The sequence below is a fragment of the Scyliorhinus canicula genome, chromosome 11 (genome assembly GCF_902713615.1).
Source record: "Scyliorhinus canicula chromosome 11, sScyCan1.1, whole genome shotgun sequence".
In the NCBI taxonomy this organism is placed as follows: domain Eukaryota; kingdom Metazoa; phylum Chordata; class Chondrichthyes; order Carcharhiniformes; family Scyliorhinidae; genus Scyliorhinus; species Scyliorhinus canicula.
In genome coordinates, this window is record NC_052156.1 from 35,684,125 (window position 1) to 35,698,198 (window position 14,074).

At 46.7% G+C, this 14,074-nt stretch overlaps 1 protein-coding gene across 1 annotated transcript in view; it reads right to left on the reverse strand.

The window, feature by feature from the left end:
• Positions 1 to 8,807, reverse strand: part of LOC119974000 (FYVE, RhoGEF and PH domain-containing protein 3-like) — a 351,115-nt gene extending 342,308 nt beyond the window's left edge. Inside the window, exon 1 of the mRNA XM_038812760.1 lies at positions 8,741 to 8,807. Within this exon, the coding sequence (XP_038668688.1) occupies positions 8,741 to 8,792 (52 nt within the window). The 5' untranslated portion in view covers positions 8,793 to 8,807. The remainder of the gene's footprint in view (positions 1 to 8,740) is intronic.
• Positions 8,808 to 14,074: the final 5,267 nt, after the last annotated feature.

A 14,074-nucleotide genomic window follows, 5' to 3' on the forward strand; every position in this document is an offset into this window, starting at 1 on the left:
CTCCTGCCCCCTTGTGATGATCGTAAATACCTCACTCTTCCCCATGTTGAGCTTATACCCCAAAAACCAACCAAACTCCCCCAGTATCCCCATAATCCTGTCAAAGTTCTCTTCTGGGTTTGAAATATACAGCAGGAGATCGTCTGTGTAACCCGATATCGAAACCCGATGCTCCACCCCTCCTCATGGTCTCCCTTCACGCGCCCCCCCCCCCCCCCCCACCACTTCCCCCGAAGTTCTGAGTGTCATTGCCAATGGCTTAATTGCTGAAGCGAAGAGCAAGGGGAGAACAGACACCCCTGCTTCATCCCCCGGTGCAACCCAAAGTACTCTGAACTAACGTTGTTGGTACGAACACTCGCCTTGGGTGTGTTGTACAGCAACCTTACCCAATCCACAAATCCCTGTCCAAACCGGCACAACACCGCAAACGAATACGTCCATTCAACCCCATCATCAAATTCTTTCTTGGCATCCATTGACATGGGGCATCATAATCGCACTAATCGTCTAATATTAGATGAAAACTGCCACCCTTTCACGAATCCCATTTGGTCGTTCCCTATCACCTCCGTCACACAGTATTCTGTATGCGTTGCCAGCACCTTCGCGTCTACATTTAACAGCGATATTGGGCAGTACGATCCACATCGCTCTGGTACTTGTCCTTTTTAAAAATGAGCAAAACAGAAGCATGAGACAGCGTTGCCGGGAGCTCTCCCTTACCAACCAATTCATTGTACATCTCGACTAATAAGGGCCCCAATTCAGAATGAAACTTTTTATAAAATTCTGTGCTCAGGGCCTTCCCCGACTGCATTGAGCCCACATACCCCATTACTTCCCCCAGCCCAATCGGAGCACCCAATCCCTGCACCTTCCTTTCCTCAACCATCAGGAACTCCAGTCCATCCAGAAACCGCCTCATGCCCTCATCCCCTGCTGTGGGCTCCAAAATATACAATTTCTGATAAAAAGGCCTCAAATACTCTATTCACCTGATCCGACTCAGGAACCATCCTGCGCCCCCACCCTCGGTATCTGATCTGCTCAGTCTCTCTCACCGCTGCCTGCCTCCTTGACTGATGCTCTAGCATCCCGCTGGCCTTTTCCCCATGCTCATACACTGTGTGCAGTTGTCCCACTGCCTTCCCTGTCGACATAAGATCAACTCTGTTTGCAGCTTCTGCCTTTCTTTTAAAAAGGCGTCTCCTCGGGGGTCACCAAGTACCTCTGATCCACCGCCAAAATGGCCTCCACCAACCTCTGCCTCTCTAACCACTCCACCTTCTTCCTATGCACCCGTATCGAAAAAAACTCCTCTCTCACCACCTTCACCGCGGAGATGGAGACCTCACCCATCTTATTGTGCTCAACATAGTTTTGAACAGCCATCTCTATCTTTTTGTAAATCCCCTTGTCAACTAGCAACCCTATATCTAACCTCCACTGCAGCTGCTGGGAGCCTCCCTCTTTCCACCCACAAGACCACCCATTGTGGCGCATGGTCAGACACCACGATCAGCGAATATTCCGATCCAACAATCCCGCCAACATTTTGTCCAGGATGAAAAAATTGATCGGGGAATACACCCAGTGGACATGCGAATAAAACAAGAATTGCTTTGCTCTCGGTCTCCCAAACCGCCATGGGTCCACCCCTCCCATCCGTTCCATAAACCCCATCAGTTCCTGCACCATTGCTGACAACTTTCAGGGACCTAGGAGAAGACCGATCCAACCTAGGGTCCAACACTGCACTGAAACCCCCCCCATAATCAGCGAGTGCGTGTCTAGGTCCGGAACCCTTGCCAGTACCCTCTTCATAAATTCTACATCATCCCAATTTGGGGCGTAGATATTTTACCAGCACTACAGGTGCCCCCTCTAGCCTCCCACTTACCATCACAAACCTGCCCCCAGGGTGCGCCACTATATTCCCAGCCGCAAAAACCACCCTCTTACTAACCAGCACCTCTACTCCCCTTGCCCTCATGTCCAGCCCCGAATGGAATACCTGCCCCACCCAAACTTTCCTCAACCTCGCCTGATCCACCAGCTTCAAATGGATCTCTTGTAAGAACAATATGTCTGCCTTCAAACTCTTAAAATGAGCAAAGATGTGTGACCTCTTAATCGGCCCATTTAACCTCCGAACATTCTAAGAGATCATCTGGCTCAGGGGGCTCCAGGTTCCCCTCCCCCCCCCAACCCCCGATGAGCCATACCCCCTCTTTAATGGGCTGCCCCAGGCCCATGCCTTGCTCACCACCAGGGCCTCTTCAAGATGTCCACCGCCATCTCCCCTTAACCAACTGCACCACACCAACTCCATCCACGTCAGCAGCCCATCCCACGCCTTCCCCCACCCACGCACCAACAATCTGTCCTCCCAAACCTGTTTTATGTGAAACCAGCAGAGACCCACAAAATATTTGAGGTCAATTTAATATCTTTATTTTATAAATGCAGGAATTCTAGCTATCCTTTCATAAAAGACTTTAACAGAAACAAAACTTTTCACCCTGAAAAATGCTACATAAGGCTGTCAGTGTGTGAAAACAGGCCTAAGCATAGAAATACAAATTTCTCAAGAGTCTGGTCTTGTGACTTGTTAATAATCATTGAATATGAAAGTCTAATTGTGAACTGTTTACCTCATGAGTTGAAAAGGTAAATTTACATCTGATGGGCTCAATTGAAGAAATAAACACTCCATTTTCTTGAAATCTGCCTGTTAGAATCTCAGCATCTATGATCAAAGAAGACAGCTTCCTACGAATCTTGTTCCATGCTAAAGTACTTGTTTGGGATTTACGTTTCATAGCAACATTAAAAGTGGTCCTTCCTTGAGTCTAAGTTTGTGCAGTGACATGCCCATTGGAGTAGCACTGTGTAGAAACTCTGGAGCGTACAGACTGTTATCATCATCTTTGTCTGCAGAATCAGTGTCAGGGATATAGGAACTTAATGAGATTAACAGTGAACCTGAGCTGAAAATAAAATAACAGAAAAGTAATACCACTAACAGACACCTAGAGGAATAATGAGATGCGATTTACCTGGTAACAAGATGAGCAGGAGTCTAGAGACATTGAGGTGTGAATGGCCATATCATAAACATTGTTTACCAGAGATCAGTGAGGCTATACAAATGATAACTTCTAAAGGCAAGGAATTTGAGTGAGGTAGACAGCAGAATCCACAGAGGGAAATATTAAAGAGATTGAACAATATAATTACTAGCATCCTTATTAGGGAAGCAGGCAAGTTCTCCATCTAACAGCCAGAGAGGCCAATTTCATCTGGGATCCGAGTCCTGGGGCCTGTTCCATCTAACATTTAGCCCATGGCAGATTCCAGATATTATTCTCTAAAAGATGCAGTTTCGTACCTTCACTGATCCAAGAAGAGATGTTTTCCCCGACATCGTCATCTAAGCGGTATTGTGCGGTAACTATTAACTGGATTTGACCTATAGAATTACTAAATTTGGATGTTGCTTGGGAAAAGAGGTGTCTCTGTCAGTTCAGGGAATGTATTTTGGGAACAATAGGTAACTTCAGATTAAAAGATGTGTTTAGTTATTCATATATCTAAGTGTCATAGTATATATTAGTCTTTTGTCATGTGTTTTTTATTTTCTTCAATAAATATTCTTTATTAATTGTTTACCCAGCGATTAGACTGGTTCCTCAATGGGTTGTAAATTATTCTTCACATTATTCTAAACAGTCACTAAGAACCAGTGTTTCAAGTTATCCTTCCAGGTTTTGAGATACATTCACAGGTAACATCAGCAGGGTTCTTAACATTCACACAACTATATTTGTTAAATTCACTTAACAGAGATTCCAAAAACTTGTTCATTCAAATCCAGTGATTCAAATCCAGAACAAAGAATAACTTTTGTACAACAATTTGTATCAAATAATTGTCCCTGCCATTTAGCCACCTTTTTTTGGAAAATTCCATAATCTTACCCACCCTTCCCAAGACATTCCCATCCTATTTCTTCCATCCCTCCCATACCATCGCCATCCCTCCCATTAATCCCATCACTCACAGAAATAATCGCTCCAGCCAGGCTTACTTTGCTGTTGGGCTACCTATACCTTCCGCTGTTTATTTTTCTACCGCACCGCCACCAGCCATTGGCAGCCGCATGTGTGTCACCTGCTCCAGTCCTCTGTGTGTTCCATGTGTTTCCAGGGGCGGGGGTGGGCATCACCGGCAAAATAAACCAACTATAGAGACAGTCTTTAAACTGATCAATCAAAACAGTCTTGACTCACATAAACTGAGTATTGTTATTATAGTTGGCCTACTTGGCACTTGACACTCTGTTTTGATTGTGGAGTTTGTTGACTGATGCTGTAAAGATGTTCTATAACTTTGTTCCAAGTATTGATTTATTCTCACTGATGTCTCATGTTCATTCTCATTGCACGGTCTGGTCTTGTAACATGCTTGTTAGAAACCAGTTTTGACATTTGTTTGGTAGAAGCAGAAAGTAAACTTTTTGGATAAATTCAATATGGATTGCTAGTTAGCTACCAAAAGAGAATTATTCTTACCTCCTTCTCTGGTGGTTTCAGATACATTTCAAACAGTATCCTATCTTGTTTAGCATGGTACTTGTAATTATTTCCAAAACCAAGGACAGTAGATTTCACCATGTGTCACACATTAGATATTAAAAGTGATAGCTAACTCCACAACAGAACCACCCACTGATCAAATGATTACAAGCTTTTACGTTTCAATCAACAGCCCTTGAAATTGTATAACCAATATAATCCTAATAGGCAGCATTTATTTTGATTGTTTCTTTTGTAAATTTGCTTCGGGCTACTCTGGCTGCTCTACTCAGAGCATGCTGGACTGCAATTGGCACAAAATTAAAGTCTACCCTCAACTGAGGTGAGTTTCGTGTTGCGACAAAGTGAAACATTTAGTGGCTGTTGAACAGTCCAATTCAGCAGAACACCTAAACACTAATTAAACCAAGAAAAGATCCTTCAAGGAAAGAGTTTCTGTTTCATGAAGAGAGCATTATGAGACTGTAACACAAGCTGACAATTCAGATACCCTAGAATTCACCAGAGCAGTTTATGATGTCACCTCAAAGCCCCTCAGCTATGTAACAAACTACAAGCCATCTACTATTCTCTTACACTCCTGAGGCATGAATTAAAGTTATAAAGTTAGAATAATCATGAAATTCTCAGGTGCCAGCTATGAGGGGCAACAAATAAATATGACAGGATTAATTTCAGTTTTTAAATACAAAATGTTTTCGCCAAGTGCATGTATTCAGCATTAACCCATCTAGACTGATCATAATACATTATTTAGCAGTTAATATTAATATTTTTGCAAAATAGTCAAAGATCAACATCTACTCCCCAATGTCACAGATAAAATGTACAAATTTTGATCAAAAAAATATGTTCCACTTTGAATAGATTGAAATAGATGTAATAATCACTGCTCAATTAATCACTTCAACCCTCTTAATAAGAACATAAGAACATAAGAACTAGGAGCAGGAGTAGGCCATCTGGCCCCTCGAGCCTGCTCCGCCATTCAATTAGATCATGGCTGATCTTTTGTGGACTCAGCTCCACTTTCCGGCCCGAGCACCATAACCCTTAATCCCTTTATTCTTCAAAAAACTATCTATCTTTACCTTAAAAACATGTAATGAAGGAGCCTCAACTGCTTCACTGGGCAATGTATAATTGTGTGCGATGATATGAGCTTCATATTCATAATGCAAACTTGAGGAAGTCATTACCACCTTTGTGTCAATTATTGTAATATTTAAGAATGAATCAACAACTTTTCATTCTGTATATATTTTTCCAGCACAGTGTTTAATGGAGAATTCAGGGAATGAATGCAGTTGAGGAATTTAAATCCCATTAAGTAAATAAATCTACAACATAAAGCTAACATCAATAATGGTGACCATGAAACAACAAGAGTGTTGCAGAGCCCATCTGGTTTATTCATGTACTTAAGGGAAAGAAATCTGTGTCCTCACCTGGTCTGGCGTACATGTGACATCAAACCCACAGCAATGTGGTTTGACTATTAATTGCCATCTGAAATGACCTAGCAAGCCAGTCGGCTGTATCAAACTGCTACAGTAAAGGCACAACAGTTGGCATCAAACATGACAAAGTCACAGCCAGCCCATTGACCCTGCCAAGTCTTCGTCACTGAGGCATTACGCCAAACTTGGGAGAGCTGATTTACAGACTAATCAAGCAACAGCTCGATACAGTCATATTCACCAAATCATACCTTTCAGTCACATTTTCCAGACCTCTCTGATATCATGGGCAGCACGGTAGCACATGTGTTTGTGGAACCTAATGAAGGAGCAGTGCTCCGAAAGCTAGTGAATCAAAACAAACCTGTTGGACTTTAACCTGGTGTTGTAAGACTTCTTACCGTACCTAATTTGCACAAACTTAGTATGGCCAATAAAAAGTATGTCAGTATGCATTCATAAATCGAAGACATTAAAAGCAGAAATGGAAAGGAAGGAGGAGAGATAGATTATATACCAGTCATTTCTATATGCACAGAACAAAGTAAAATGAATAAAATAATTGACGTAAATAAAATAAGGAACCTGTATTTAAGCAGCATCTTTCACAATCTCAGCACATTCCAAAGCGCTTCATGGCCAATAAGTACGTTTAATGTATAGTCCCAGTTGTGATATATTAAAGCCCACTTATATTTATTGCTGTACCTCCAAGAACAATATTAATACTAAATATTTTGTTGTGAATATCTAAGTCAAGTGTTTTACAGTATAACCTTTGGTTTGAGGAATTCAAGTTATATCAGTAAAAAAATGGGATGGATGCAATCAAAACAAGCTTGGAGTCTCTTACCCTTAAAAGGTATAATCATAGGATTTGTTCACATGGTTCATTTTTTTCTCCAAAATTTAGCACCAAGTGTGGAATATTATTAAAGCTGTAATCTGATCAACCAGCATTCTGAAACCCGGAAAAGGAATTTTACCAGAAACTTGAGGTGACCCACTCACACCTAGACCCAATCCCCCATCACCCCGTGCTCATTAACCTATTTTGGCTCCCAGTTAACCAACAGCTCAATATAAAAATCCCTGGGCGAAATTCTCCCCTACCCAGCGGGGCGGGGGGTCCCGGCATAGCGGAGTGCAGCCAACCACTCCGGCGTCAGGCCTCCCCAAAAGGTGCGGAATTCTCCGCACCTTTAGGGGCTAGGCCCGCGCCGGAGTGGCTCCCGCTCCACCGACTGGCGCCAAAACTGGTGCCAACAGCCTTTGGCTCCACTCCGACCGGCGTCGGGGCTGGCCGAAAGGCTTTCGCCGGTCGGCGTGAGTCCGCGCATGTGCCGGAGCGTCTGCGGCCGCTGACGTCACCACCGGCTCATGCGCGGTGGAGGGGGTCTCTTCCGCCTCCGCCATGGTGGAGGCCGTGGTGGCGGCGGAAGAAAAAGAGTGCCCCCACGGCACTGGCCCGCCCGACGATCGGTGGGCCCCGATCGCGGGCCAGGCCACCGTGGGGGCACCCCCCGGGGTCCGATCGCCCCGCGCCCCCCCCCAGGACCCCAGGGGCCCGCTCGCGCTGCCAATCCCGCCAGAGGTGGTTTAAACAACATCGGTGGGATTGGCCTGTCAGCGGCGGGACTTCGGCCCATTGCGGGCCAGAGAATCACCACGGGGGGCACGCCGATCGGCAGGGCGCGAGTCCCGCTCACGCCAATTCCCGTGTGGCGGAGAATTCCGGCCACGGCAGGGGCGGGATTTACGCCGGCCCCGGACGATTCCCCGACCCTGCGGGGGTTCGGAGAATTCCGCCCCCTGTGCTCATTAACCTATTTTGGCTCCCAGTTAATACAACACCTCAATATTAACATCCCTGTGTTCACTAACCTATTTTGGCTCCCAGTTAACCAACGCTTCAATATTCACCCTCAGTTTCAAATCCCTCCATGGCCTCGCCCTTTGTTATTTCTGTAATCTTCTCCTGTACCACAACCCTCCAAGATATCTGTGCTGATCTAATTCTGACCTCTACAGCGTCCTTATTTCAACTGTCCGACAACTGGTAGCTGTGCCTTCAGCTGCCGTGGCTCTGACTTCTGAAATTCCTTTGCTAAATCTCTCTGCCTCACTTTATTCCTTCAAACCTACCTCTTTGACCAAGCTTTTGGTCACCTGATCTAATATCACCTTAGGCGACTTGATGCCAAATTTAATTTGATAACGCTCCTGTGAGCTGCCGAAAAATCTATTGCACTCCCCGCTGCAGTCTGGTGGTTTACTGTCACCGTAGCACGGAAAGGTACCAAAAGGTGGAAGCATATAGGGAAGCTAATCCAATGATTTTTAGTACAAATTTCTCCCTACTTCTCCCAACCCATTCTTCTGAAACCACCTGCATTGAGTAGGGAATATTCTTCCCTTTGAGCAAACTGTACCTTTAGACTTAACTGTTGTTAAATATTAATTGTAATAAATCAGTAAACCTACTGTATTTACATATTTTTATTGAGACTAAATTGTAGTAACGAAACCAACAGAACACCTGCATCAGCTGTTTACAGAATCTTACTGTCACCCAAACTAGCAACAGCACAATTCAAACTGACAACCTCCTTCACAAACCCTTACTTTCGCACGCTATGTAACCTCACCCCAATGGCCTCAAATATTAATAGCTTGTACCTTCAGGCTCAACTGTTCCAACCCAGCATAGAAAAATAATTTTGAAGAACATATGCTTCCTCCAGCCACTGCTTCATATTCGATTTGCCTGGAGATCTTAAATGCCGCAGTGACCACAGCTGCATCAATTAACCATCTTCTCCACGGAGACTGTGATTATCCTAGAAAACAAATTGTGGGCAAAATTTGATAGCCCCCCCCAAAATGGGTGTGGGGATTTTAATGCACAATTAATCCACACCCCATTGATTACGATCCAGCCAGGGCATCAACTTCATGTTGAATGTTCAGAATCCTGCAACAGGGGAGGGAGCATGTTTCACAGGTTCTCTGGTGCTCCACTCTTCACCTCGGTGGAGGAGGCAGATATGAAAAGAAATGTGATCGATTGGTAAGGGACCAGGAGTTGTTCCAGACTAAGGTAAGATAGCTGTGGTGGGCAATGCCAGGAAACAAGCCCTGAGAACCTGGATGCGTGGCAAAATGTCTCATGACCTCGAGCGGCTGGTTAAACAAATGTGTCTTTCAAATCTCAAAATATAGCTGATTCTTTGGGTGAGGCATCTTCCCCCAGGAGGATCAAATGTCAGCAATGACCTGCCAAAAAAGTCTGAGCCGCCCAAAGCATTGTTGCGCTGGCGTGTCCAGAAAGCTGATCCTCTGCCTATATAGCTTGTGTTGGAGGTATCACTACCTTAGAGCAGGATCTGCTCTGTGTCCATCCCTCCGTCCCATGGAGTGGCAGGTGATTTAGAAGGCAGCTGCTGCTGCTGGTGCCATTCCTCTTGTTCCTCATCAGAGATGTAAGTTAGAATTGCTTAAGTTACTACTGTGCAACATTAAAGTTGATGATAAAGAATTACAGATCAAAATGTTTTAAAAGGCCCAACATGTAGCAGAAATACCCTCCAAAGTATTCAAACCACCTCTAGAACATTGAAAGCATCTATCAGAACAAGTCCGGTCAGCAAGAGTCTTTAACTTAGACAAGAAAGCAGTTACCTTGTTTCAATATTTAAAGATTTGCTAATCCTGTCAATTTTGTAGCCCCACCACTGCCCACACTGCTCTCGCCTTGTTCACCCCAGTGAGTTTCACACACCTCAGTCAACTTGTGCACTGGCTGTTCAAGCCCAGATTCAGGGTAAATCTTCATTCGGTCGGCACTTTACATATTCTAATCACAAACCCACAAGTTTCACAGGGAATTCATGTGCATATCCAAACATTCACCGGTCAAAACTGGGAATAAGCAGGATCATGTTGGGTTTCCAAAACGTTGACATTTTTCACTGTTTTCAGACCCTGCACACACTGACACCTTCACTGACTCTCCAGGTTAAAATTGCCCCCATTGTTTTAGCATGTCAATGGTCTGATCTATCACATTTCATGTGGCAACAGGGCTTTCATTGTATGTATGCTGCTCAGATGTGTGTGGGTTGCTCACCTGGGTCATTCACGCAATCGCCACCCCCTGGTTTGCCAAAATGCAGGTGGTACAGTGGAGTGCCCCAGAATCAATGCATCATGACTGATGCCAGGCATGGTTCTGGGTGTACAGTCACACCCAAGCTGGGCACTGAAGAAGGGGAATCCCTTATGATTTCAAAATAAGGCAGAGTTGATATGTGGCATCCACAAAGTCACTAAACATATGGAGGTGCTGCAGAGAGAGATGGTGGCTGCAATGGAGTGGGTGGAGTCGGGCAAAACAAAGGCGTGAGGTGAAGTGGAAAGGCATTGGTATTCGAATATACCAAGACTTGATGGTGGAACTGGCGAGAAAGCGGGCAGCCTTCTGAAAGTGAAAGGCGGCACTCTACAGCAATGGTGTGTGGTTTGGTGTAGTCTACCCAGCAAAGCTTTTTTAAAAAATAATTTTTATTGAAAAATGTTGTATTTATATAACAACGAACAGCAATAAAATACCAACAATAACAATAACAGTCATAAACATTCGCCCAACCTCAATGAACAACAAAACATATTAACGACAAATTAAATTAACACAATATTAAGTTAAATAACCATAGAAAAAATAAAGAACACCGTCCTTCCCCCCCCCCCCTTTTTGAGTCAGAAAGTCCAGAAAAGGCTGCCACCGTTTATAGAACTCTTGTACTGATCCTCTCAGAGCAAATTTGACCCTCTCCAATTTTATAAATCCCGCCATGTCATTGACCCAGGTCTCCACACTTGGGGGCCTCGCATCCTTCCACTGCAGCAAGATCCTCCGCCGGGCTACTAGGGACGCAAAGGCCAAAACACCGGCCTCTTTCGCCTCCTGCACTCCCGGCTCCGCCGCAACTCCAAAATTCGCGAGTCCCCAACCTGGTTTGACCCTGGATCCAACCACCCTCGACACCGTCCTCGCCACCCCCTTCCAGAATTCTTCCAGTGCCGGGCATGCCCAGAACATGTGGGCATGATTCGCTGGACTCCCCGAGCACCTGGTGCAATTGTCCTCACCCCCAAAGAACCTACTCATCCGAGTCACAGACATATGGGCCCGATGCAGCACCTTAAATTGGATGAGACTAAGCCTCGCACATGAAGAGGAAGAGTTAACCCTCTCCAAGGCATCCGCCCAAGTCCCATCCTCTATCTGCTCCCCTAGTTCCCCCTCCCATTTAGCCTTCAGCTCCTCCACTGACGACTCCTCCACCTCCTGCATTACCTTATAGATGTCAGACACCTTCCCCTCTCCTACCCACACCCCCGAAAGCATTCTGTCCATTGCCCCCCGCGAGGGCAGCAAAGGAAATTCCTCCACCTGTCGCCTAGCAAACGCCTTTTTAAAAAAAAAAACAATTTTATTGAGGTAGTTTTTGGCTTTGTAAACAGTTACAGACATCAACAGAAAGAAAGCAAAAAAGACAAAAATGTGCAAACATCCATGTACTTTCAATACTTCAATTGTAACATACTGCACAAGCCCGCTCCTCTCCCACCGGTACTACCCGCCATATTTTCCCTCCTACTCTACTCTACTCTACCCTCCCCCCTCCCCCCTCTCCCCCCCCCCCCCCCCCCCCCCCACCCCCTGCTGACGCTCACTCTCCCGCAAAGAAGTCAATAAATGGTTGCCACCTCCGGGCGAACCCCTGTACAGATCCCCTCAAGGTGAACTTAATTTTTTCCATACCCAGGAAACTCGACATGTCCGTAAGCCACAACTCAGTCTTCGGGGGCTTTGAGTCCCTCCACGCCAATAGTATTCGTCGCCGGGCTATCAGGGAGGCAAAGGCCAAAACATCGGCCTCTTTCTCCCCCTGGACTCCCGGGTCTTCCGAAACCCCAAAAATTGCCACCCCTGGACTCATCACCACCCTTGTTTTTAGCACCCGGGACATAATCCCCGCAAATCCCTCCCAGTACCCCCTCAGTTTAGGGCATGCCCAAAACATGTGAACGTGGTTCGCTGGTCCTCCTGCGCACCTAGCGCATTTGTCCTCTATCCCAAAGAATTTGCTCATCCGAGCCACCGTCATATGGGCCCGGTGAACGACCTTAAATTGAATCAGCCCGAGCCTAGCACATGTCGCGGTCGAATTTACCCTACTCAGGGCCTCTGCCCACAGCCCGTCCTCCATTTCCCCGCCTAGCTCCTCCTCCCATTTAAGTTTCAGTTCTTCTGTCTTGGACCCTTCCTCCCTCATGAGCACCTTATAAATACCCGAGACTCTACCCTCCCCTTCTTCCCCCCGAGAGACTATTCTGTCCAGGATCCCCATTGGCGGGAGGCGTGGGAGAGATGGGACCTGTCTACGAACAAAGTCCCGCATATCACCCACCCCCGCCCGCCGCCATACTTGGAACCCCCCATCCATACTCCCGGGGGCAAACCGATGGTTGTCGCAGATTGGCACCCAGACAGATGCCCCCATCTCCCCTTCATGCCTCCTCCACTGTCCCCTAGCAAACGCCTTTACCTGCAAGTATCTGAACATGTTCCCTTGGGGGAGCCCAAATTTATCTTCCAATTCCCCCAGGCTCGCAAACCTCCCGCCAATAAACAGGTCCCTCAATTTACTGATGCCCACCCTATACCACCCCCTAAATCCCCCATCAGTGTTCCCCGGGATGAACCGATGATTTCCACCTAATGGAGCCTCCATTGAGCCCCCCGTTTCCCCCCTATGCCGCCACCACCGGGCTCGTGGTATACCTCGTAGGAGAGAGCGGCAACGGCGCCGTTACCAAGGCACCCAGGCTCGTACCTCTACAAGACGCCATCTCCATTCTTTTCCACACCCCCCCCCCCCCTCCTCCATCACCCATTTGCGCACCATTGACACATTGGCCGCCCAATAGTACCCAGCAAAGCTGAGGGTGACCTACAATTAGAGGGATTTCTGCTTTGAGACAGTGAAGGCGGCAGAGGTGTTTATGAAGGCCCTAGGATTGGGACTGAAATGAGTGATAGGACTGGGATTGGGACTTGGGTTTAGGGGATGAGGACTGTGCTTAGCATTTATCTCTCATTTTGGGTTGTTTCTTGTTCTGTATATGTGGCGGGAACAGCTGGCTCTTTGGGTTTGTTGAGTGGGGGCGGGTAGTTTACCTTTGTTATAGTCTACAGTTGGTTACAATTATATTGGGCTTTGGGGTTATGGCGGTTTTCGGGGACGGGTTTTTGTACTGGTTTTGTTTGTTTATTTTCAAAGACTGGGTCATGGAGAAGGGGATTGGGAGGAGGGGTGTCTGGGCAGAGCCTCCACACTAGCAAGCGAAGGTTGGCTTGTGAACGGGAGTGTGGTGGGGGAGGGGCCATGGTCATTTGAACCTGGTTGAACAGGTTTTAATGGGCTTGGGAAGTGTGAAAGGTGGGGGGTGTGGGGGGTGGGGGGGGGGGGGGGGCGGGGGGGGGGGGGGATGGGATCGATACTGGGAGAGGTATTTTCAAGAGGAAGTGGTTGTGGGAATTTTGAAATGGGAGGGGTGTGGGCTCGACGGTGACAAAGGATGGGGTGGGTCAGGCCGAAGGGCAGGGCCTGGGGCTATGTTGATGGCGGGTAGGAGGGGTGGGGCATGAGAGACCCCCGGTCAGAATAATGATGTGGAACGTGAGGTGGTTGGGGGGGTCGGTTAAGAGATTGTGGGTTTTTACACACTTAGAGTTTCAAGGTCGATGGAGGAGATGGGTGAAGGGTCAGGTGAGGCTGAGGAAGGGTTGAGTGAATCAGGTTTTTCACTCAGAGTTCGATAGCAGATCTCAGGGGTAGCGGTATTGGTGGGCAAGAGGGTGAGGTTTCAGATGGAGAAGGTGGTGGCAGACCAAAGGGGCCAGGTACGTGACAGGGGCATTAAAGGGGAGGTTGGTGGCATTGG